The 22,653-nt window shown below is 47.4% G+C and overlaps 1 protein-coding gene and 1 long non-coding RNA gene across 7 annotated transcripts in view; both read left to right on the forward strand.

The window, feature by feature from the left end:
• The window catches only part of LOC310661850, a 93,166-nt gene that overhangs the window by 32,082 nt on the left and 38,431 nt on the right, over window positions 1–22,653 (forward strand). The window lies entirely within an intron of this gene.
• MPP3 (MAGUK p55 scaffold protein 3) overlaps window positions 1–22,653 on the forward strand; it is an 80,114-nt gene that overhangs the window by 19,030 nt on the left and 38,431 nt on the right. For all 6 annotated transcript variants that reach the window (XR_014504139.1, XM_083408310.1, XM_083408312.1 and 3 more), the window contains exons 6-10: window positions 7,309–7,446; window positions 9,258–9,339; window positions 10,584–10,669; window positions 18,371–18,445; window positions 19,641–19,837. Coding sequence is in view for 5 of the 6 variants with exons in the window: in XM_083408310.1 (XP_083264436.1) it covers window positions 7,309–7,446; window positions 9,258–9,339; window positions 10,584–10,669; window positions 18,371–18,445; window positions 19,641–19,837 (578 nt within the window). In the remaining variant the exon portion in view is untranslated. The remainder of the gene's footprint in view (window positions 1–7,308; window positions 7,447–9,257; window positions 9,340–10,583; window positions 10,670–18,370; window positions 18,446–19,640; window positions 19,838–22,653) is intronic.

Below are 22,653 nucleotides of genomic sequence, written 5' to 3' on the forward strand. Positions count from 1 at the left end.
TCCCTGCTCGGAGGCTGTTGTAGGTGCAAACAATACGGACCCGCACATAACCTCCCCATACCATCATGAACACAAATCATCACGAATGCACAACAAAAAAAGATATCGGGAGGGAGTCCTCAGACTAGTACCGAAAAGCATTTGAGAAGATGGTCATTTTGCTGCCTGCTTCTCGCTTCCACTGCTGCATATACAGTCAATTTACGCATAGTTTTAATACCATTTTGCTTGTGCCTGTTTGTTTCTCTTTTCGGTTTGCTTTTAATGCTTGATTGTTTATTGCCAGTGCTACAATGTATGCAATGGCACGTTTTACTGTTCGTTTGGTCTGTTACCCACCCTGGGTGTTTTCTGTGATAGAAATGCGTTGAAAAATTTATCCTTAATTTTGTGCAGCGGAGAGAGAGGAGAGAGCGGCTGCAGCTGCTTGGAGAACATGGAAGGGTGCTCTGCACATGTTCAGATGATGTGCCCTGTGCATAATTACCAAGTGGCGCTTGTGGCACCAAGAAACTGCCACGCCTTGGTTTAGTCCCATGCTGCTGAGCCGTACTTTCTTATTCCACCCGATGTTTAACCAAACCTGCCCACCCACTGCAACCTGCTGCTCCTTGCCCCACAGCACCGAATGCATAATATCAATGGCCGCTTCCTGCTTGTCAGCGCGAGATCTTTATTCTCCCCCTGCAGGAGGAAGGTCTTTGGCTCTCCTTGCCCTTTAGGTATTAAAAACAGCTCTATAACGAGCAGGGTTTTTAGAGCAGGGTTTTAATCACGTTCGCCGGGGTGCCATAAGGTATGAAGAAAAATCGTTTCCAAATGATTTCCAGTTGCAGCCGTCTGTAATGGATTTAGCAATGAGAGAGGCAGTGCAGAGAAATAAGATTGCTTTTATGCACTGGTTTTCCCCTCCACGTCACCCCCCCTCCCCCCATAAAATCACCTGTAAAAGAAATAGAAATCTGGATAGATTATACCCAGTAAAATCAACAAGGTCTTCCCCAGTTGGTGAGGAGTGGGAGGGATGGTGTGTGGGTGTGTCTAAAGTGTGGGCATCCTTTGGGCCTTCTGATGATGTTGGACTACAACTCCCATCGGCCCTAGCACACAGGCCAGTGGTCAAGGATGATGGGAGTTGTAGCTCTGCCATATCCAGAGGGCCAAAGGATCTCTGCATCTGCAATATTCTACTGCATCAATTCTCCTTGTATCTTGCATTTGGATGGTGAGAGCTGGGGCTTATGTCGCCAACGCCATACAAGAGGGTGGTCATGTAGCAGACTTGGGGAGAAACTTGACTTCTGGGAACCACAGTGGTACCTCAGGTTACAGACGCTTCAGGTTACAGACTTTGCTAACCCAGAAATAGTACCTCGGGTTAAGAACTTTGCTTCAGGATGAGAACAGAAATCGTGCAGCGGCGGCGTGGCAGCAGTGGGAGGCCCCATTAGCTAAAGTGGTGCTTCAGGTTAAGAACAGTTTCAGGTTAAGAACGGACCTCCAGAACAAATTAAGTTCTTAACCCGAGGTACTACTGTACAGGTTGCTATGGCTGCTAGGATTTATGAGGAGCAGGTGGCGGTTTGAATCCCTGCAACGGAATGAGCTCCCATTGCTCTGTCCTAGCTCCTGCCAACCTAGCCGTTCGAAAGCATGCCAGTGCAAGTAGATAAATAGGTACTGCTATGACAGGAAGGAAAACAGCATTAGGTAAATGGCATTTCCATGCGCTCTGGTTTCCGTCACGGTGTCCCGTTGCGCCAGAAGCTGTTTAGTCCTGCTGGCCACATGACCCGGAAAGTTGTCTGTGGACAAACGCTGGCTTCCTCGGCCTGAAAGCAAGATGAGTGATGCAACTCCATAGTCACCTTTAACTGGACTTAACCCTCCAGGGGTCCTTTACCTTTACCTTTTACCTTTATTAAAGGTAAAGGTGCCCCTGCCCGTACGGGCCAGTCTTGACAGACTCTAGGTTGTGCGCTCATCTCACTCTAGAGGCCAGGAGCCAGCGCTGTCTGCAGACACTTCCGGGTCACATGGCCAGCGTGACGAAGCTGCTCCGGCGAACCGGCACCAGAGCAGCACACGGAAACGCCGTTTACCTTCCCGCTATAAAGCGGTACCTATTTATCTACTTGCACTTAAGGGTGCTTTCGAACTGCTAGGTGGGCAGGAGCTGGGACCGAACGACAGGAGCTCACTCCGCCGCGGGGATTCGAACCGCCGACCATGCGATCGGCAAGTCCTAGGTGCTGAGGTTTTACCTACAGTGCCACCCGCGCCTCTTTACCTTTATTAGGACATCTCTATTCCCCTCACACAGCTACAATTCCAAGAGTTCCCTCAGAAGGGCTGCTGGTTAAACCACCTTGAGAAATGGTAGCTCTGGGAGAGGAATAGGGGTCTCCTAAGAACCCTCAGCACCCATGACAAGCTATACTTCCCAGAATTCTTTGGGGGGAAGCCATGACTGCTTTAAAGCCGTGAGAGACTACTTGAAATTTATAGTGCAGATGGGGTTTCAGTTTTCAGATTCAGTTTCTTAGGCCGGGTATGCACCATATATTTAATGAATAGTGCTTGCTCTTGCAAAGAAACCTGGGAACTGTAGTTTAAGGGTGCTGGGAACTGTAACTCTATGGGGGTAAACTCCAGTTCTTTGGGGACGTGTGCTTCACGTGTACTTTAAATGTATGGTGTGTAAGCAGCCTTATTGCCTTCTAACACCACCATTCAGGGTTCCTAATAACTCTGTGTATTGCTGCTGCCTAGTTGGTTGTTCCCTCCTTCCCCATCATCAGTGTAATGGTTCTAGGGGTTGCTTGTGCGTAAGTTGCCGTTACTCCTGGCTAGGTTGCCTGGTTGAACCCTTTTGTCTGGACAGCCTTGAGTTCCGTGGCTGCCTCAGTCGCTGGCAGAATCCGTCAGTGGGCGTTTCTTAAACCTCTTCCAGCATAGAAGCTGTTTGACGCCCAGGCTTCTCCTACTTTGCCTGTGCGGAAGTCTTCTGCGCAAAGTGGGTGTGGGCAGCGGAATACTCGTGCCCTCTCCGCTGGTCTCCTGCGAAGAGTCCTGGAGCCACCTCTCCGATTCCCCCATCTGCCCCCCTTCTCCACTGGTGTTACGCTGATTTCCCTCCCCAGCGGATGGGCTACCTCTCTCCCTACTGGGACCCTCTCCGCCATCCCTCTGGAGCCTCCTCTCCGCTTCCAGCTCCGATGGCAGTTCCCTGACAATCGGTATGCATTTAGTTGTTTGGAAGCCAACTTATCCCTTGAAGTGTGGAAAAATACTTCTTCCATAAGTCTCTGCTGCAGCTTTATGGCTGGCTGCCAGTTCAGATCCATTGTATGAAATATTTAATGATACCAGGCAAGCGCAGAAATTATGTTCTCTTTAGATTTATCACCGATCTAATAAAACATGCGGGAAAAGCTGGGGGAAGATAATTTAAAGGGGAAATGAAGAGAGAAAGCCGAGGAAGCAGGGTGTTCTTTTTCACACTCGCTCGCACGCATGGATCTTATGCGCCAGGAAGATTATCTCTCCAAGGGTGCTGTGCAAAAGCAATTGCTCATATACCACCAACAGTATCTGTTGCGGATGCTTGCAGGGCTGGGGGCGCGGTAGTGAGACTGAATTAAAGATGGCCTGCGATTTGGCAATCCCAGTATGGAAACAGGTGTCCATGTGCGGGTGTGCTGCACTAACAGACACTCCAAGTGTCCCTATTTTCAAGGGACGGTCCCGGATTTACAGAAGCCGTTCCGGTTTCTGAGTTGATCCCGGAACGTCCCACTTTTCCTTAAAGGTAAAGGGACCCCGACCATTAGGTCTAGTCGTGGACAACTCTGGGGTTGCGGCGCTCATCTCGCTTTATTGGCCGAGGGAGCCGGCGTACAGCTTCTGGGTCATGTGGCCAGCATGACTAAGCCGCTTCTGGCGAACCAGAGCAGCGCACAGAAACACTGTTTACCTTCCCACCAGAGCGGTACCTATTTATCTACTTGCACTTGACGTGCTTTTGAACTGCTAGGTTGGCAGGAGCAAGGACAGAGCAAGGGGAGCTCACCCCATTGTGGGGATTCAAACCGCCTACCTTCTGATCGGCAAGTCCTAGGCTCTGTGGTTTAACCCACAGCACCACCCGCATCCCTTCTCTATTTTCATTGGAGAAATGTTGGAGGGTATGGAGTTGTGTGACCCCCTGAGCCAAGGAGGTAAAATAACCACGCAGTGGTACCTTGGAAGCCAAACAGAATTTGTTCTGGAAGTCTGTTCGACTTCCAAAATGTTCGACTTCCAAGGTGCGGCTTCCGATTGGCTGCGGGAGCTTCCTGCAGCCAATCGGAAGCCGCGGAAGCCCTGCCGGACATTCGGCTTCCAAAAGAACGTTTGCAAACCGGAACACTCACTTGCCGGTTTGCGGCGTTCAGGAGCCAAAACGTTTGGCTGCTAAGGCGTTTGTCAACCAAGGTATGACTGTACAGCCTTTAGAAAACATCTGAAGGCAGCCTGTATAGGGAAATTTTAAATGTTTTGCGTTTTATTATGTTTTTATATATGTTGGAAGCCACCCAGAGTGGCTGGGGCAACTGAGTTTGATAGACAGGGTACGCCTAATAAAATTACAGTGGTACCTCAGGTTACAGACGCTTCAGGTTACAGATGCTTCAGGTTACAGACCAGTGATCCCATCATCCATGACCACTGGTCCTGTTAGCTAGGGATGATGGGAGTTGTAGTCCCAAAACATCTGGAGGGCTGAATTTGCCTATGCCTGATTTACTGTATTTATTTCCCCCGATTTGAACTATTAAATGGTGATTTTCTTGAGTAAAAATGAGAGTAACCCTAAACATTTTTAATGGAAAAAAAGCACTGAGGACAGGCATGAACTGATGAACTTGCAAAGCTGAATGCTGAGTATACAGGGAAGGGGAGGAAAGCAGACTCCTATCTCTGAACTATGGCTTGGTGTGGATTCTTAACTCTTTTTTTTTTTTTTTAGCACAATCTATGGTTTTGCATTATGTCCGAACTGGGTCTGTGGGTAGCTTTCTGCTACCCCTGTTATTGATAAGTGCTCAGGATAGAGAGTGGCTTGCGCTTCAAACATTACATTTCTTAGGTGTGCATACCCAACAATACAACCTGTGGATATCATGCAGATATGCTCATTGGCAAGCTGATACTGACTGCATTTGATGCCTGGACCCAGTTCAAAGTGCTAATATTAAACTTCAAAGCCCCAGCAGTGTCTTTCAGGATACCCCAGGGTGCAGATTCTCCTTATTAGCTCAGGTACCCCAGACTTCAAAGGCTGGTGAGAACAAGAAACAGGGACTTTCCAGTTGTGGCTCCCCCTCTATGACCTACACTACTGAGGATGGCCCACTAGGGCGGCGCTCTTGCTCATAGTTATGAGAAAGCTGGCAACAATATTTGTTTCCCTTTGGTTAGATCTGACCTGCGAGGGAGCTTTTTCAAAGTCATGTACTAATGGTATCGAATTCCACATAGGTATTTTTGTATCTCTTACAAAAAGATACGCAGATTGATGTTTGCAGAAGATGATCTGCTGTAAAAGCTGTTTGTCAACATGTATGCTGAACGTGAACAGTAAAACAGAGGTATTAGACCAGCATCTTGAACTTAAATGTGTGAAAACGGAATCGTAAAAGGTACCGGGTGATCGACAGTGTTAGTCATACTCCATAGTAGAGCCATTAAAATCAATGGACTTAAGTAACTTGTCTACTGATTTCAGTGGGTCTACTCTGAGTAGGCCTTCATTTGCGGTCACTGTTACGCTCCTTGAATGAATGTATTGAAACAGTTTGCTTCGAACTAATTGTTAATATCCTTACAGCAGAAAAAAATGTTCTGCAGCTGCATTTTGGAGGTTATCTTCTGTAGCTCCAATTTCCAATTAGTTTTAAACTTCTGAAGATTTTTAAATGACAGTTTGTCAAAAATTGGGCTCCCTTTCTGGAATGATAAGTGACACAATAAGGCCCGACCTCATGTATTTCCACCCTCCACAAAGGTCTTTTAAAGATTGCTTTCTTTTTTCCCCTTTCTTGCATAGAAACGATTTATCTTTTAGGCTTGGCAAATAAAGAAGATTAAAAAAGAATCCAGGCCGGGATGATTGGCTGACAAGCTCGTTTGAATTGTTTTGACTTTGGTGTTGCTGCTTGGGTGTTTGAGATAGTTTGGGAATGTGCTGCTGGCATTTTTGTGGCGGAGTGATGTGGCTGACCTGTTCTAAATTGTGTCACTGGTCCTGTTAGCTAGGGATGATGGGAGTTGTAGTCCCAAAACATCTGGAGGGCAGAGTTTGTCTATGCCTGCTGTTAGGGTACCAAGGGGTTGCTCGAGAGCAAGTAGGCAAATGCCTCCCTGCTCGGCTGTGAAGCGGTGCTTTTGATGCTAAAATAAACTTTCTCTGAGCAGAGTGCCACTCTCCCGTGGCTGGCTCATTCACTGGCAGAATCTGTGAGTGGGTGGTCCTTAAACCTTCCCCAGCAGAGTAGTTTCTTGACGCCCAATCTGCGCCTCCCCTCTCGGCACGGAAGCCTACTGAGCAGGGAGGGTGTGGGTAACAGAGGACCTCTCTCCTCCCCGCTTTGCCCAGGCAAAGTGTCCTGGCACCGCCTCATCTCCTCCGAGCCCTGAAGCTCCTCTCCACTGGAGGCGTGGTTACGCTCCTCCGCTGAGGAGGTGCTGCTTCCCACGATCTTTGTGTTGGGATACTGCCAGGGAGACAAAGTCCATCTTGACCTCCACGTCGTCTCCGGACGTGCATTGATCTCCCATAGACACACAGTATCAGCAATTAGCGACACAAGCTCTAGAAATAGCTTCCCACATTCTAGAACTGATGCACGCTCTTATCAGCAGATAATGCACAGCAAAAGATGCACCCAGGAGAGCATTATATAGAAGTTTATTCAGCGTTGATCAGAACAAAGAAAAACGTGACTGCCTGCTTGAGAGTTTCCGGCAGAGAGAGAGAAAACGAAAGCAAAGACACAACATAAACATCCTGTGAAAACAGGAAATACGCAGACTGTGTAACTGAAAGCCTGCTCCCTTTTAAGGTGGAACGGAAATATCCTAACACTTTGGGGGCTCTGTGTAATCCATCCGGCTTTTCCCCTCTCGCCCCGAGCCGATGGCAGTTCCCTGACACCTGCCTTAGTTGATTTACGTGTCCTGCTTGGAAATCTTCAAGAATCCGTTCGCATCTCCTTACACCCTGCGTCTCTTTCCTCTCTCTTCCCATTCCCTTCTAACCCCAAGGCCATGCTTGCTGTCCACGACACAGTTGCCCAGAAGAATTTTGACCCTGTCCTCCCTCCTTTGCCGGACAACATTGATGAAGATTTTGACGAGGAGTCTGTGAAAATAGTTCGCCTGGTGAAGAATAAAGAGCCTTTGGTGCGTATGTATTCTCACGGCCTGTGCCACAGGCAGCGAAAGGGCTTGCAAGAACAGGAGAAAAACCTTGCTGAATTGAACAGCCAGCATCTGGCTTCCACAGTGGCCAATCAGATGTTTCCAGGAAGCCCCACTAGCAGGGCAGGGGGGCATGGATAGTGCTGAAAGGGAAGTTCCATTTCACTCTCATGGCTAAGATATGAGTTGAGCCTCTGCACAATCTCATTTTAAAGCCTTAGCCATTGGCTGGCATTGCCACATTGAGCGCATTTAGCATTTATAATTCTCTTGGGAATTATAGGGATAAGGTAAAGGTAAAGGGGTCCCTGACCATTAGGTCCAGTCGTGACCGACTCTGGGGTTGCGGCGCTTCACTGGCCGAGGGAGCCAGCGTACAGCTTCCGGCTTATGTATGACCAAGCGTCTTCTGGCGAACCAGAGCAGCGCGTGAAAACGCTGTTTACCTTCCTGCCGGAGCGGTACCTATTTATCTACTTGCACTTTGATGTGCTTTCAAACTGCTAGGTGGGCAGGAGCAGGGACCGAGTAACAGGAGCTCACCCCACTGGGGGGATTCGAACCGCCAACCTTCTGATCAGCAAATCCTAGTCTCTGTGGTTTGACCCACAGTTCTACCCGCGTCCCACGTATTATAGGGATAGAGCTACCTAAATTGTACAGTCGTACCTTGGAAGTCGAACGGAATCCGTTCCGGAAGTCCATTCGACTTCCAAAACCTTCGGAAACCAAAGCTTCTTCTGATTGGCTGCAGGAAGCTCCTGCAGCCAATCGGAAGCCCCGTCGGACGTTCGGCTTCCCAAAATAGTTCGCAAACCAGAACAGTCACTTCCAGGTTTAGGTTGTTTGGTAGCCAAAACGTTTGAGAACTAAGCTGTCGTAAAACCATGGTATGACTGTACTGTATTGAAATTTATTCATGTATGCAACTACAGCGGCAAGAATGTTACTAGCCCCAAAATGGATAGAAGCAGAAGTCCCAGCAAATGAAGAATGGATACAAAAACTTATGGAATATGCAGAAATGGCGAAACTTACCAGAAGAATAAGAAATCAAGACAACAAACTTTTTATAAAAGAATGGAAATAGTTTATTGAATATATACAGATAAATTGTAAACAGATAAAAACACTGCCAGGATTATTGTAATAATCTGCAGCTACGTAAGAGTATATGTTTAAAGAAGATAAATAAATGAGTAAGTTAAGTTAATTTAGATATGCAGAAGATATTAAAAGTGTAAGGAACCGCAGAAAGAGGGGGAAGGAAGTCAAGTTTTTTTAACATGTCAAAATAACAAGTCAAGTTCTAGCATGTAAAATCAGTGAAATGTATATATTTGAAAAGTATAAATATATTTTTTTAAAAAAGACAGGTAAATGGAAATTTCAGAGGCCAGTAGTGTACTGGTCCAGAGTCAAAGGCCCGTTCTGATTTTTGCAGTGGGGTCTCTGCAGGGTCGCCTGTGTCCAGTATCCTAGAACCAGCTAACCAGCATAAAATGGGGAGCTTTTTTTGCCACTGTTCGCTCCAAAGCCAAGCATTAAGGAACACTGAGAGTATCCAGCGGCGCTGCTCTCGTGGGCCAGCCAAGAGCTGTGCATCAATGGTTGACAGCCGGGATAGCTCAATTGGTTGAGCATGAGACTCTGAATCTTAGGGTTGTGGGTTCGAGTCCCACATCGGGCAAAATATTCCTGCATTGCGGCGGTTGGGCTAGATGATCCCTAGTTGTCCCTTCCAGCTCTGCTAATTCTGTCGTTCTATTAGTCTGTCTCTCTTTGCATTCTAGGGTGCGACGATCAGGCGGGATGAGCACACCGGAGCTGTGATCGTGGCGCGGATCATGAGGGGAGGGGCTGCTGACCGTAGTGGTAGGTCTCTTCAGCAGCTAGATTTCCGTTTCCCTGTGTTGAAGTTAGAGAGTGCAAGCTGTGCTCTGATTGGCTCAGGGTTCCAACCCACCCACAGCCATTCAGCCAATCTGGAAGCTTCGAACAGCCTTTCTCAACCTTGGGGCACCAGATGTTCTTGAACTACAACTCCCATCATCCCTCACCACTTGCCATTCTGGCTAGGAATGATGAGAGTTGTAGTCCAACAGTATCTAGAGAGCCAAGGTTAAGAAAAAGCAAGCCCCCAAATATGCTCTTCCCAGGAGCTTGCTAACGGTGTGAATTCAATTTGAATGAAACTTTATTTGCGTCAGCCATCGGCCATAGCAACAAAAGAACATTGTGATATACACAGAACAAAATAAAAAGTCAATTGTATAAAACAAAGTTTAGGGTCCTGAATCAGCAGTCAAAGAGTGGACCTTATTCTGATTGCCCCAGCTAAAAACCTTGCAACCTTTGCTGTCATCTGCACTTTTGGCTAACGGTGTGATGGGTTGCAGTGGATTATGGGAGATGTTATTCTCCAAAGGGCAGTCCCATTGCTTTGCACAGGCTTCTCCCTCCCTGGTGGAAATTGTTCTGAAAGGTCACAATATGATGTCGTAATGCTAACATCTGCATACGAGGAGGCGTTTTTGCTTCGTCGCATTGGGACAGCGGTTTATTTACATTTCCCTCCCTGCAATCATCTGGGCTGGAAGACTGTATCAACCCTCTACAGCAAGCCCTCCAGAGCACCTTCGAAAGCTTGTTGGACTCCATCTCCCATCAGCCCCAGCCAGCGTGGCCAATGGGAGTGATGGAGGCTGAAGCCCAACATCGCGTCACAACCTGAAGGGCCTGGCAGGTATTAAATCAGAGGTTCTCCATTACGTCTGAGCTGGGGAAGGTTAACAAAGCAGAAAAATAAGCCAGGAGATGGGGCAGGGCAGAGAGGCGTACTCTGCCCCACTGCTCATTCCTGGCTTCATAAACCATGGCTTATTGTCCAATCCTGTCTAGAGTTTGGTCTGAAGTCACCGATTGAGTTTCATAGCTGAGCAGAAAACACAAAGTTGTGCTTGTAATGGAATTTAATGGAACGCGGAAGGTTTTGTTTTGTTTTTCTGTTCTGCTCATTCTGCGCACAGGCTGTTGGATATTTTTGCAAGGAATGAATGGGATTTTTCCTATCCGATAAAGCAAGCTCTTTTTAATATTTCTCTTTCTCTGCCTTTTAGGTCTTGTTCACGTTGGAGACGAGCTGCGGGAAGTCAACGGGGTTGCTGTGCTTCACAAACGACCAGAAGAAATTAGTCAGATTTTGGTTTGTTTTCCATGCTTAATTTTCTATTTTATCAGGGTTCCAGTGTTTACATCTCAATTTTATGCATGCAAGTCCCACATAGTTCAATGCAGCTTACTCCTGGGTAAGTGTGTGCGTACACATACAGGATAGCAGCCTAAGGGAGGAAGGCTGCAATCCTCACCCCACATTTAGCTGGGAGTAAGCCCTGTTCAATTCAGTAGGGTGCTTTTCTGTGTAGATACGGTTTGGCCTGTACTGTAGGTCCTCAGTGGGACATAGTTCTGAATAGACACAAATTGGACTGTGCAATTAATCACTGAATTGGTTTAACTGACTTTGAAAGGTACAGTCATACCTCGGGTTACAGACACTTCGGGTTGCGCGTTTTCGGGCTGTGCACCGCGCCGAACCTGGAAGTCCCGGAACAGGTTACTTCTGGGTTTCGGCACTCACGCATGTGCATAAGCACTAAATCATGCTTTGCGCATGATTAAGTGGCGATGGCAAACTTAAAGAGGGCTCCCAGTGTTTCATTTGCTGGAGCTCGGCACTCTCCACTCTCCTCTCCAGGAGTCTGTTAATCGGGAACGTGACTCTCCTGTCATTCTGGCGGTGCACAGAGCCACTTAATTTGCCAGCGTTGGCACAGCATTAATTATGCCGTCACAAGGCACACTTCTTCTGTGCCAAGGAGGAGATGACGTGCCCGGCGACTCCTACGCAAGGGAACCGAAAAAGCAACCCGAATGCGATCCTTGATGCTGCTGCTGTAATTACCACCGAAATCACAAATGCCTCTTTCTGAAACCAAGCAAGAACTACAAAAGTTGGCCTTGGGAGATGGTGGAGTAGCCAAGGACACCTGAATCATCAGTGTTGTCTTTTTCTCCCTCTTCTTTAAATAAGAAAACTAGGGGGGTAAAGCAGGAAGTACTCTTTACAAAGGGGGGGAAAAGTGAGATGTTCTCGAGAACATCATAAGGGTGTTTGATTTCTTCTGTAAGTCGTCCGCCCCCCCCTCTATTGGGGCCAGGGAAGTATTGTGCAACCTGCGAAAAATAAGGGAGGACCTTCAGATGGGTCATGATTTGCAGGCAGAAGTGTTTGAGGTTCATCCTAGAATCATAGAATCATAGAGTTGGAAGAGACCACAAGGGCCATCGAGTCCCACCCCCTGCCAAGCAGGAAACACCATCAGAGCACTCCTGACATATGGTTGTCAAGACTCTGCTTAAAGACCTCCAAAGAAGGAGACTCCACCACACTCCTTGGCAGCAAATTCCACTGTCAAACAGCTCTTACTGTCAGGAAGTTCTTCCTAATGTTTAGGTGGAATCTTCTTTCTTGTAGTTTGGATCCATTGCTCCGTGTCCGCTTCTCTGGAGCAGCAGAAAACAACCTTTCTCCCTCCTCTATGTGACATCCTTTTATGTATTTGAACATGGCTATCATATCACCCCTTAACCTCCTCTTCTCCAGGCTAAACATGCCCAGCTCCCTTAGCCGTTTCCAGGCCTTTGACCATTTTGGTTGCCCTCCTCTGGACACGTTCCAGTTTGTCAGTGTCCTTCTTGAACTGTGGTGCCCAGAACTGGACACAGTACTCCAGGTGAGGTCTGACCAGTGCGGAATACAGTGGCACTATAACTTCCCTTGATCTAGATGCTATACTCCTATTGATGCAGCCCAGAATTGCATTGGCTTTTTTAGCTGCCGCGTCACACTGTTGGCTCATGTCAAGTTTGTGGTCAACCAAGACTCCTAGATCCTTTTCACATGTACTGCTCTCAAGCCAGGTGTCACCCATCTTGCATTTGTGCCTCTCATTTTTTTTGCCCAAGTGCAATCCTGTAGCATCTCTGGCTAAGAGGACTTGAAACCTCCCATAACGGGGCTGTAAAGGAGTGTTATGTGCAAGAGATCTTCTGCTTCTATTCAGAGCAGACCAGGGAAGAGAAACCTTGGGCTCTCCCCATGTCAGATTCTAACTGCCGACAGTCCCAGTCACCACAGTAGACAGTCAGGGGTGATGGGAGCTGTAGTTCAGCAATATCAGAAGAGCCAAAGTTTCACCATCCTTGGAAAAGAATCGTAGAACTGTAGAGATGGAAGGGACCCTGAGTATCATCTAGTCCAGCCCCCCCCCAATGCAGGAATACACAGCTGACCCATACAGGGATGGAACCTGCAGCCTTGGTGTTATCAGTGCCACGTTCTAACCACTATCCAGGATGCGATCAAAGTTATTCCACGACAGGCTTGGAAAAGCCCACCTCAAAGCTTTTAGAGCAGGCATAGGCAAACTTTGGCCCTCCAGATGTTTTGGGACTGCAACTCCCATCATCCCTAGCTAACAGGGCCAGTGGTCTGGGATGATGGGAATTGTAGTCTCAAAACCTCTGGAGGGCCGAGTTTGCCTATGCCTGCTTTAAAGGTAAAGAGACCCCTGACCATTAGGCCCAGTCGCGGACGACTCTGGGGTTGCGGCGCTCATCTCGCTTTATTGGCCGAGGGAGCCAGCGTACAGCTTCTGGGTCATGTGGCCAGCATGACTAAGCCGCTTCTGGCGAACCAGAGCAGCGCACGGAAACACAGTTTACCTTCCCGCTGGAGTGGTACCTGTTTATCTACTTGCACTTAGACGTTCTTTTGAACTGCTAGGTTGGCAGGGGCAGGGACCAAACAACGGGAGCTCACCCCGTCACGGGGATTCGAACCGCTGACCTTCTGATCGGCAAGTCCTAGGCTCTGTTGTTTAGATCACAGCGCCACCCGTGTCCCTCATGCCTGTTTTAGAGCCAGCCAATTAATTCTTCTCCACCTCAGTTTAGAATTCTTCTCTGTCTCAGACAGGCTTGGAAAATAAGCAGAATTCCCTCCCTGCCCCTCCAGGAATTCTTTGATTCATTTCTAGATCAACTCGAGGTAGTTGGGGGGGGGGTTGCCCATCTGTAGTTTGGAATGAGAGGCTGCCTGTGAGTTTAAGGAGGGGCCCCACCCAGCCCCACCCATTCGCTGTATCACACAGAGCCACTGTCCTTCGTTCCTCTTAATCGTTCCTTCACCCAGGCGATCACCTCACCAGGAACTTAGCCTGGCTTATACAGTGGTACCTCAGGTTAAGAACTTAAATAGTTCTGGAGGTCCGTTCTTAACCTGAAACTGTTCTTAACCTGAGGTACCACTTTAGCTAATGGGGCCTCCCACTGCCACCACACCGCCGCTGCATGATTTCTGTTCTCATCCTGAGGTAAAGTTCTTAACCCGAGCTACTACTTCTGGGTTAGCGGAGTTTTTAACCTGAAGCGTCTGTAACCCGATGTACCACTGTATTGTAACACCTGCTGGATACAGGGGTTAGAAGGGTCTTGATGTACAACCTGTTCCTAACATCACTTTCTGATGGGAGCAAAGGACCTAAACCATTTGCTATGGTGCACGTAAAAATCATGTGTTCTGCCTCTACTTTTATTACAATCTATTTATCTACCTCTTCTTGGCTCAGAGATGCCACCCCAGTACTGAAGAGCGTATTAAAACAACAAAACTATCCAGTAGAGTGTGAGAACATCAGGGGACAAAACTTTCTGGCAGTAAGAGCTATTAGACAGTGGAATGGTCTCCCTTGGGAGGTTCTGAACTCTCCTTCCTTGGAGATTTTTAAACAGAGGTTGGATAGCCATCTGTCATGGATGCTTTAAATGAGATCCCTGCATGGCAGGGAGTTGGACTAGATGACCCTCAGGGTCCCTTCCAACTCTGCAATTCTATGATTCTATGATTTTGTAGAACAATCGACAAGTAAGATATATTTTAAGTCAATCGGCAGTGGTGAAATCACAGCAGCTAGAGCAGAAAAAGCCTTCCTTCTCCTGAAGAAAGGGCTTGCCATCTCCAGGGTTTTGTAAAAATACAGTGGTACCTTGGTTGAACATTGCGGTTTTCGAACACTGAAATCCCAGAAGTAAATTCTTCTGTTTTTGAATGTGCCTCGGAAGTTGGACAGCTTCTGAGGCGCAATGGTCAATTTTCTCAAATGAATTTACCGAGCGTTCATTGTGCCTCGGTTGTCGAACGTTTCAGAAGTCGAACAGTCTTCCAGAACAGATTGTTTGACAACCGAGGTACCACTGTATTATAATTACATTGGTACCTCTGGTTGCGAACAGGATCCGTTCCGGAGGCCTGATCACAACATGAAAAGAGCGCAACCTGCAGCGGCGCATTTGCACACTTGCGGGTTGCGATTCGGCTCTTCTGTGCATGCGCATGGCGTCATTTTGCACTTCTGTGCATGCACGAGTGGCGAAACCCAGAAGTAACCCTTTCCGGTACTTCCGGGTCACCCCGGGACGTAACCTGAAAGAACGTAACATGAAGCAAATGTAACATGAGTATGACTGTATCATTGTTTTTAAAGAAAACTATGCTGCCAAATAAATTTTAATTTGTTAACTTTAATCATTCAGTTGATTTCTCCCTGCCCCCCAAATTGATTAGTCTAAGCGATTGATGGCCCATCAAAGCTGCAATCCTGTGCTCCATAGAATTTACTTCTGCATTGACAATGATGCGGTTGGTTCCCCACCTCACATCTATTATCATTCTGTGATGCAGCATGGCCTAAAAATGTGTGCTGTTCATAATCTAGGCGATGCTTTGCAGTGTGACATAAAGAGGTTGTCTGAACACTTGCTACTTGAAGGAGCTGGGAAATGAGCTAAGTGCCACAACGGGAAGCGGAACATCCTTTCATCTTTTACCACCTAGCATGGAAACAAGACAGCAAAGTGGAATGATACCTTTGAATGGGTCAATTAATGTTCTCAGAGTCTTGCGAGGAAAGGGAGCCAAACTGTTCAGAACTCTCTTTCAGTCCAAGAGGGGAAAGTGCCTTTTTCTCTTCCTTCCCTAGGTTCCGCAACAAAGGGAACCTGTAACTTTCAGGAACCTCATTCAAGCACTTAAGAATCGTTTAAGCTCTGCTGAAGAGCTTCAGGTTACAAAGAGGCCTTCCTGCGGTTTTCTCTCTTTTCAAGGCCTCGCGGCAGTCGTCTGCTTTTAGCAGGCTCTGGGAATATGGTGCATGCAAGATGTGATTTTAATACCCAAACCCCACACATAAAAACAAAAAAAACCCTGTCCGTCTCCTCCACCCCAACCCCTGGAGAAAAAGAACCCAGGAAAAATACCTGTTGCCATTCAGAATGTAACAGCCGAACCTGAAAACTCCCAACACTGTTTGACAAGGGGATGTGCTATCTGTTCTAAAACCGCCACATTCTCTGTCAAGGTGAGCTGGTTTTTGTAACCTGTGGAAATGGTGCAATTGAACATACATTGGATTGTTCAGTGCATTGGTTTCCCCCGCTGCATTTGCTAGTTGTGAAGGACATAAGAAAAGTCTTCTGGATCAAGCCAAAGCCCCATGCAGACTCCCCTCTTGTGATTCCTGGCAACTGACCATATGCCTCTGACGGTGGAAGGAGAACATTGTTATTGTGGGTAGTAGATAGGGCCGGCCCACCTGTTAGGCAAGGTGAGGCGATTGCCTCAGGTGGCAGGATCAACAGGGGCAGCAAATTCCAGTGTCTTTATTTCTTATTCCTGATGTAGTTTTTCCCTGGCAGAGAGATGGGCACCATTTTGAGGTCTGCTTCAGGTTCCTAATCGTTTTGGTCCTACTCTGGTAGTAGCCACTGGTAGCTCTATCCTCCATAATGAGCTGACCATGATCATACAAAAAAATTCGTCTGGTCTCTGTCCCCCTCTTCTTGGTCTTCATTGCAATTTAGTCATCTTGAAAATAGCTTGAATTGCCAAACAAAAACAAGAAAGAAAGAAAGAAAGAAAGAAAGAAAGAAAGAAAGAATTGAGATTGTCAAGGTGCTGGTACTAAATTCTGAGCTTGTGCAGAATTAAGAAGCTGTTAAGATCATCGGTCTATCTAGCTCAGTACTGTCCCCATTTAACTGGCAGTACAGTGGTACCTCAGGTTACAGACGCTTCAGGTTACAGACTCCGCTAACCCAGAAATAGGGTTGGGTTAAGAACTTTACTTCAGGATGAGAACAGAAATTGTGCTTCGGCGGCAGCGGGAGGCCCCATTAGCTAAAGTGGTACCTCAGGTTAAGAACAGACCTCCAGAATGAATTAAGTTCTTAACCTTAGGTACCACTGTACCTCTTCCAAGGTTTCAGGTGGGAGTCTTTCTAGCCTTACCTAGAGATGTTGAGGACTGAACCATGGAACGTTTTGCAAGCAAAAGCATATCCTGTGCCCAGTATACCTGAAGGAGCGTCTCCACCCCCATCATTCAGCACAGACACTGATATCCTGCTCCAAGGGCCTTCTGGCCGTTACCTCACTGTGAAAAGCAAAGTTACAGGGAACCAGGGAGAGGGCCTTCTCGGTGGTGATGCCCACCCTGTGGAACACCCTCCCATCAGATGTCAAGGAAATAAACAACTGACTTTCCAAAGACATCTGAAGGCAGCCCTGTTTCAGGAAGTTGTTTAATGTTTGATGTTTTATCATGTTTTTAATATTCTGTTGGGAGCCACCAAATGTGGCTGGGGAAACCCAGCCAGATTGGCAGGGTATGTATCAATCAATCAATCAATCAATCAATCATTAGCTGCAGCCTTTTCCCCCAAAGGGAAAAAAGTTAGGATGCAAATCACAGAACCAAATTGCAGCTTATACGCAGGTCAGCATTTGAGTCTCACAATAGGCAGAGGGCAGCCCAAGCAGCCCCAACCAAATGTAATCATAAACACCATATTAACAAAGGTGGAGATCTGCTTTGAAAGCAGGCCAGGCAGAGAATCCATTGAAATAAAATCGGATAGTGGTCAAAGGCTTGCTGGCGTGGCTTTTAATCCAAAGTATCGTCACTCCAAGCTGTGAAATGATAGGGAAAACGCCATCTTAACCTGTCTATCACATTACTTTTCCTCCAAGAAATCCAGGATGTCATCCCATTTTGTTCTCCAACCCCTGAGAGGTAGGCTAGCTGGGTTAAGAGTCACTAGCCCAAGTCACTAGCCCAAGGCTTCCAGAGAAAACGTCCTGGCAGAGTAGGGAATTCGAACCCAAGACTCCCTGATACAGCACACTACCTTATCCAGTATGCCACACTGATTTCTAATTTCCCTCTTTCTCCCTCCGTTAAAAATGATGGCCGTGGGTTGCATCCAATGGTCGACTTACTCAGAGTAGACCCAATGCAGTAAATTGGCCTGGGTGACTTGGATCCATGAACTGCAATGGGTCTTCTCTGAATAGGACTTGCGCTGGGGACAACACTATACTTTGACACCTCAGCATTCATCTCTTGCAGAAATCTTTTGCCTTTTGCTGATGAGTCATATATGCCCCTGACTCATCTACAGAGATCTAGAAATCTGGAAACGCAGGAACGCGTTGCTTTCAGGGAAAGGCTGTCATGCAACAGCAGAACGCACATTTTGCAGGTGGAAGGTCTCAGGTTCAGCCACTAATGTCTCCGGGAAGAACTGGGAATGGTTCGTGGCTGAAACCTTTGAGAGACAATACTGGTCCGTGTCAATAGGACTTCACAAGGTGGGCCAACAGCCACCTCTGTGTATGCCAATTTTCGATGTCCCTGAGTATTGAGCGTCAAAGTGACCCAAGCAGTGTTTGCAGACGTCATCTGGTTTTCCACAGAAATGACAACGCAGACTTATTTTCTCTTAGGCTCAGTCCCAGGGGTCGATAACGCTGAAAATAATCCCGGCTGTCAAAGAAGAAGATCGCCTGAAGGAAAGCAAGGTAAGGGAGTTTGCCAACATATGGGGACACTCTGGGCCTCTTCAGACATTCTTCTTAACATAAGGGTTGGGGGACAGCGGTGTTGCTGTGGCTTGTGTGAGCCTGCCCCCTAGCAGTAGCAGATTCCTTTTTTTCCTTGAACTGTTTTAAAAATATTGCTTCAACTTCTTCTTAACAGCTCCCTGTCCACCCAATGTCCACCCCCAGAATATTCCTAGAACGGCACTAGCATTAAATTGTCTCGTTTTTCTAGATTGCAAGGTGGGGTGTGTTTTTTTGGAAAAACAATGTAAGAAAAACTGCCGCCACCATAACAAGCACATTTTTTCCTCAAAAAATGTCACACAGGAATATGGAGCCTTCCTGGCATTGGTGGACTCCAGGTCCCATCAGCCCCCAGCCAGCATGGCCAAAGGTCAGGGGTTGCTGGGAATTGTAGTTCAGCATGGTGAGGCCTATACACCTACTGTTCTTGATGGGGAAGAGAGGTAGGGAATGTAAGTGAAGGAGTGTCTCCACCCGCATCATTCAGCCCAGACACTGAGGTCCAGCTCCAAGGGCCTTCTGGCAGTTCCCTCCCTGTGAGAAGTGAGGTTACAGGGAACCAGGCAGAGGGCCTTCTCGGTGGTGGCGCCTGCCCTGTGGAACGCCCTCCTATCAGATGTCAAGGAAATAAACAACTATCTGACTTTTAGAAGACATCTGAGAGCAGCCCTGTTTAGGGAAATTTTTAATGTTTGATGTTTTATCATGTTTTTAGTATTTTGTTGTGAGCCGCCCAGAGTGGCTGGGGAGGCCCAGCCAGATGGGCAGGATATAAATAAATGATAATAATAATAATGATAATGATGATGATTATTATAATACAAGTCACCATCCCTCCCCCGTGGTAAGTGTTTCCTCTTGTCTAAAACCACTTTAACTGCTTTAGGCACACCCCAAAGGCAACATTATTCATGTAAAATATTTTTAGTAACAGAAATGGCCCCACAAATCCGCATGTTGTGAATGGGTGTTGTGAATTTTTTGGGGGGGGACAGCTAATATATGTTCTCTCTGTCTGGCCAGCCATTTTGAGAACCAATGATGTTTATTTAGTTTTGTTAATAATTGGAGAGTGCCAAATCCTCTGGACGATACAAAAATTTGCAGCCTTTCGCATGTAGCGCTGGATGTAATGTTCCTTCCTTCCTAGGTGTTCATGAGAGCCCTCTTCTCCTATAACCCGAAAGAGGACAAAGCGATCCCATGCCAGGAGGCTGGGCTGCCATTTCAGAAAAGGCACATCTTGGAGGTGGTGAGCCAGGACGACCCGACGTGGTGGCAGGCTAAACGTGTGGGCGACACGAATCTCCGGGCAGGGCTGATCCCCTCAAAGCAGTTCCAAGAAAGGTTGGTCAGTTCTGTGTGGCTGTGGGCCTGGGCTAGTAACAGAAAGCATGCGCAAAACCATGGACTTTGTGCAGGTGTGATGGCAAACCATAGTGACTTGTTATGAGAACAAATCTGTGATGAATCTCAAGCTCTCATGTTTCTTCCTCCCCTTCCTTTGAGTGAGAGGGGAAGTGGTGGTGAGGAGCTACTGCTTCTGGTCTGTGGCAAACTATAATTGGCCATTTCATCAAAATGTGACAAACTATGGTTTGTACAAACCATTGTTTCTCTTCAAGGCAGTATTAAACGGTGGTTGAGGCTTGCTGGTTTGAGGACCAACCACGCTTTGCCACACTGGGGCAAAACCACAAACTGTCTGAAGGGGATCGGATTGGCGAAGTTTGTTCCAAGATCTTTTAACCAGGGAGTTTTCTTTAGGCGTCCCCATCAACTTCAGTCTAGGGAAAAAAATGTTCTTTGTAGTGTCTCCCTAGGGAGACTTGCCTTTATGTTGCTTTGGTACCAAGTAAAGAGCTTTTTTGGAGGGACACGGGTGGCGCTGTGCTTTAAACCACAGAGCCTAGGACTTGCCGATCAGAAGATTGGCGATTCGAATCCCTGTGACGGGGTGAGCTCCCGTTGCTCGGTCCCTGCTCCTGCCAACCTAGCAGTTAGAAAGCGCACCAGTGCAAGTAGATAAATAGGTACCAGTCCGGCGGGAAGGTAAACGGCATTTCTGTGCGCTGCTCTGCTTCGCCAGAAGCGGCTTAGTCATGCTGGCCACATGACCCGCAAGCTGTACGCCGGCTCCCTTGGCCAATAAAGCGAGATGAGCGCCGCAACCCCAGGGTCGGCCACGACTGGACCTAATGGTCAGGGGTCCCTTTACCTTTACTAAAGAGCTTTTTAATTTCTTGGGCTTTGAAAGTCCGCCCTACTTCGCTTTTATGCTGCTTCATGCTTGTATCAATTCCACTGATTGTTTTATGAATTACTCCTTTTGATATTGTGGTGGTTTAATATTCTTTTTAAATATTTAGCATAATCTTAGCTGTTCGTAAGAGAGGTAACATACACAGTGCTATGTCCTATGCAAGAGTGATCAGGGACCTGTGGCTCTGCGGATGTTGCTGAACTACAACTCCCATCATTCCTGACCATTGGCTATGTTGGCTGGGGCTGATGGGAGTTGGAGTCCAACAACATCAGGAGGGCCACAATTTCCCCACCCGTTCTTTGCAAGGCAGCAAATTCTGCACCTGAGTCTCAGAGGCCCTGTATGAGCAAATAGGTTTAGGAGCGACGTGCTCAGCCACTTCAGATGAGCTTGATCCTCTCAGCTACCTGTGCAAAGCTTAACGCTGTTATCGCCAGCACCAAATTTCTCTTCTCTCTTAAGCCTCTCAGCAGCTGCGAGGGGCTTAGAATGGAAAAAGGATCCATCTCCTCTGAAAGGCAAGATGCGACTTGCCACTATGAATTTTTCTCTTCTTAAAAATTGATTTTTAGTGCAAAGGAGGGAACAACAAATCGATGGTAATAGAAACAAACGTCCTGCGTGCGGCAGAGCAGCTGCCTTCTGCCTTAAATCACACCGTTTCCTTTTGCGTGCAAAGTCCTTGCACAGCTCTTCCTTCCCTCGGCTTGCAGCAACGTAAACAGTCAGAACTGACTCACAAGGATCAGGAGCAAAGAGAGTTGCAGTGGCTGCAGACAACTGCAGAAAACCAAGGAAGAGGACCAATGCAGCCTGTTCCCAGAGCTGTGCTGGCTAGGGGTGGGGTGGAACTGGGGCATTATAGTCCTGGCCCCCACAAAGCAAGCTCTCCACCCCACCATTAATGCTGTGCATTCTTCAGGTCCTTGCCATGGCCCTGCCACATGGCTCACAGCGTATACTCACGTGGTTCCTTGCATTGTGGCAGGGCTCCAACCTCACACCTGCCCCTGGCTCCACATACCCTCTGGGAGTCTCTGGACCTTCCCATCTGCCTTCTGAATCCAAATAAGAAGCCAGCTGCTTGTTGGCTTATCCTGGACTCTTGCCCTTGGAACAAACCTGCCGATGCACAGGCTTTGCACGTGACTCGAACCAAGCCAGATTTGAGTCTTGGGTCTGAATGCCTGCACCTGCCTAGAGCTTAGGCACGAAAGCAGGACCACGGACAGCTCCAAGCTATGTGCTGGAAGGACAGATCATGAAGCTGAGGCTCCCAATACTTGGGCCACCTCATGAGAAGAGAAGACTCCCTGGAAAAGACCCTGATGTTGGGAAAGATGGAAGGCACAAGGAGAAGGGGACGACAGAGGACGAGATGGTTGGACAGTGTTCTCGAAGCTACCAGCAGAAGTTTGACCAAAATGCGGGAGGCAGTGGAAGACAGGAGTGCCTGGCGTGCTCTGGTCCATGGGGTCACGAAGAGTCGGACATGACTAAATGACTAAACAACAACAACAACAGCTACATGCAGCTGGCTAGGATGTTGCTTCAGCATGTGTCAGGAGAGCCCACAGGGTCCCCCCCCCCCCATTTTTAAAATTAAGTTTTCCAAAATTTCACACATACATTTCAATACACAATAAAAAACTTTTTCTCTTTTTTTCGACTTCCCACCCCATGTTTTCCTGTTTCTCTCCCTCTGCTGCACGCTGTCTTCTTTCTCTTAAACCTTAACCAAACTCCTGTCATCTTTAAACCCTTCTGTTGCTCATTTTTCAGATTCTGCTTGCATGTTCATCATTCTTTAAATAATCCAAAAGGGGCTTACATTCTTCCACAAAACCTTCATCATTAAGTTCTCTTGTTTTAGCTGTTAACTTCGCCAGTTCTGCAT

Source organism: Podarcis tiliguerta, assembly GCF_965153285.1.
Source record: "Podarcis tiliguerta genome assembly, chromosome: 13".
NCBI lineage: Eukaryota > Metazoa > Chordata > Lepidosauria > Squamata > Lacertidae > Podarcis > Podarcis tiliguerta.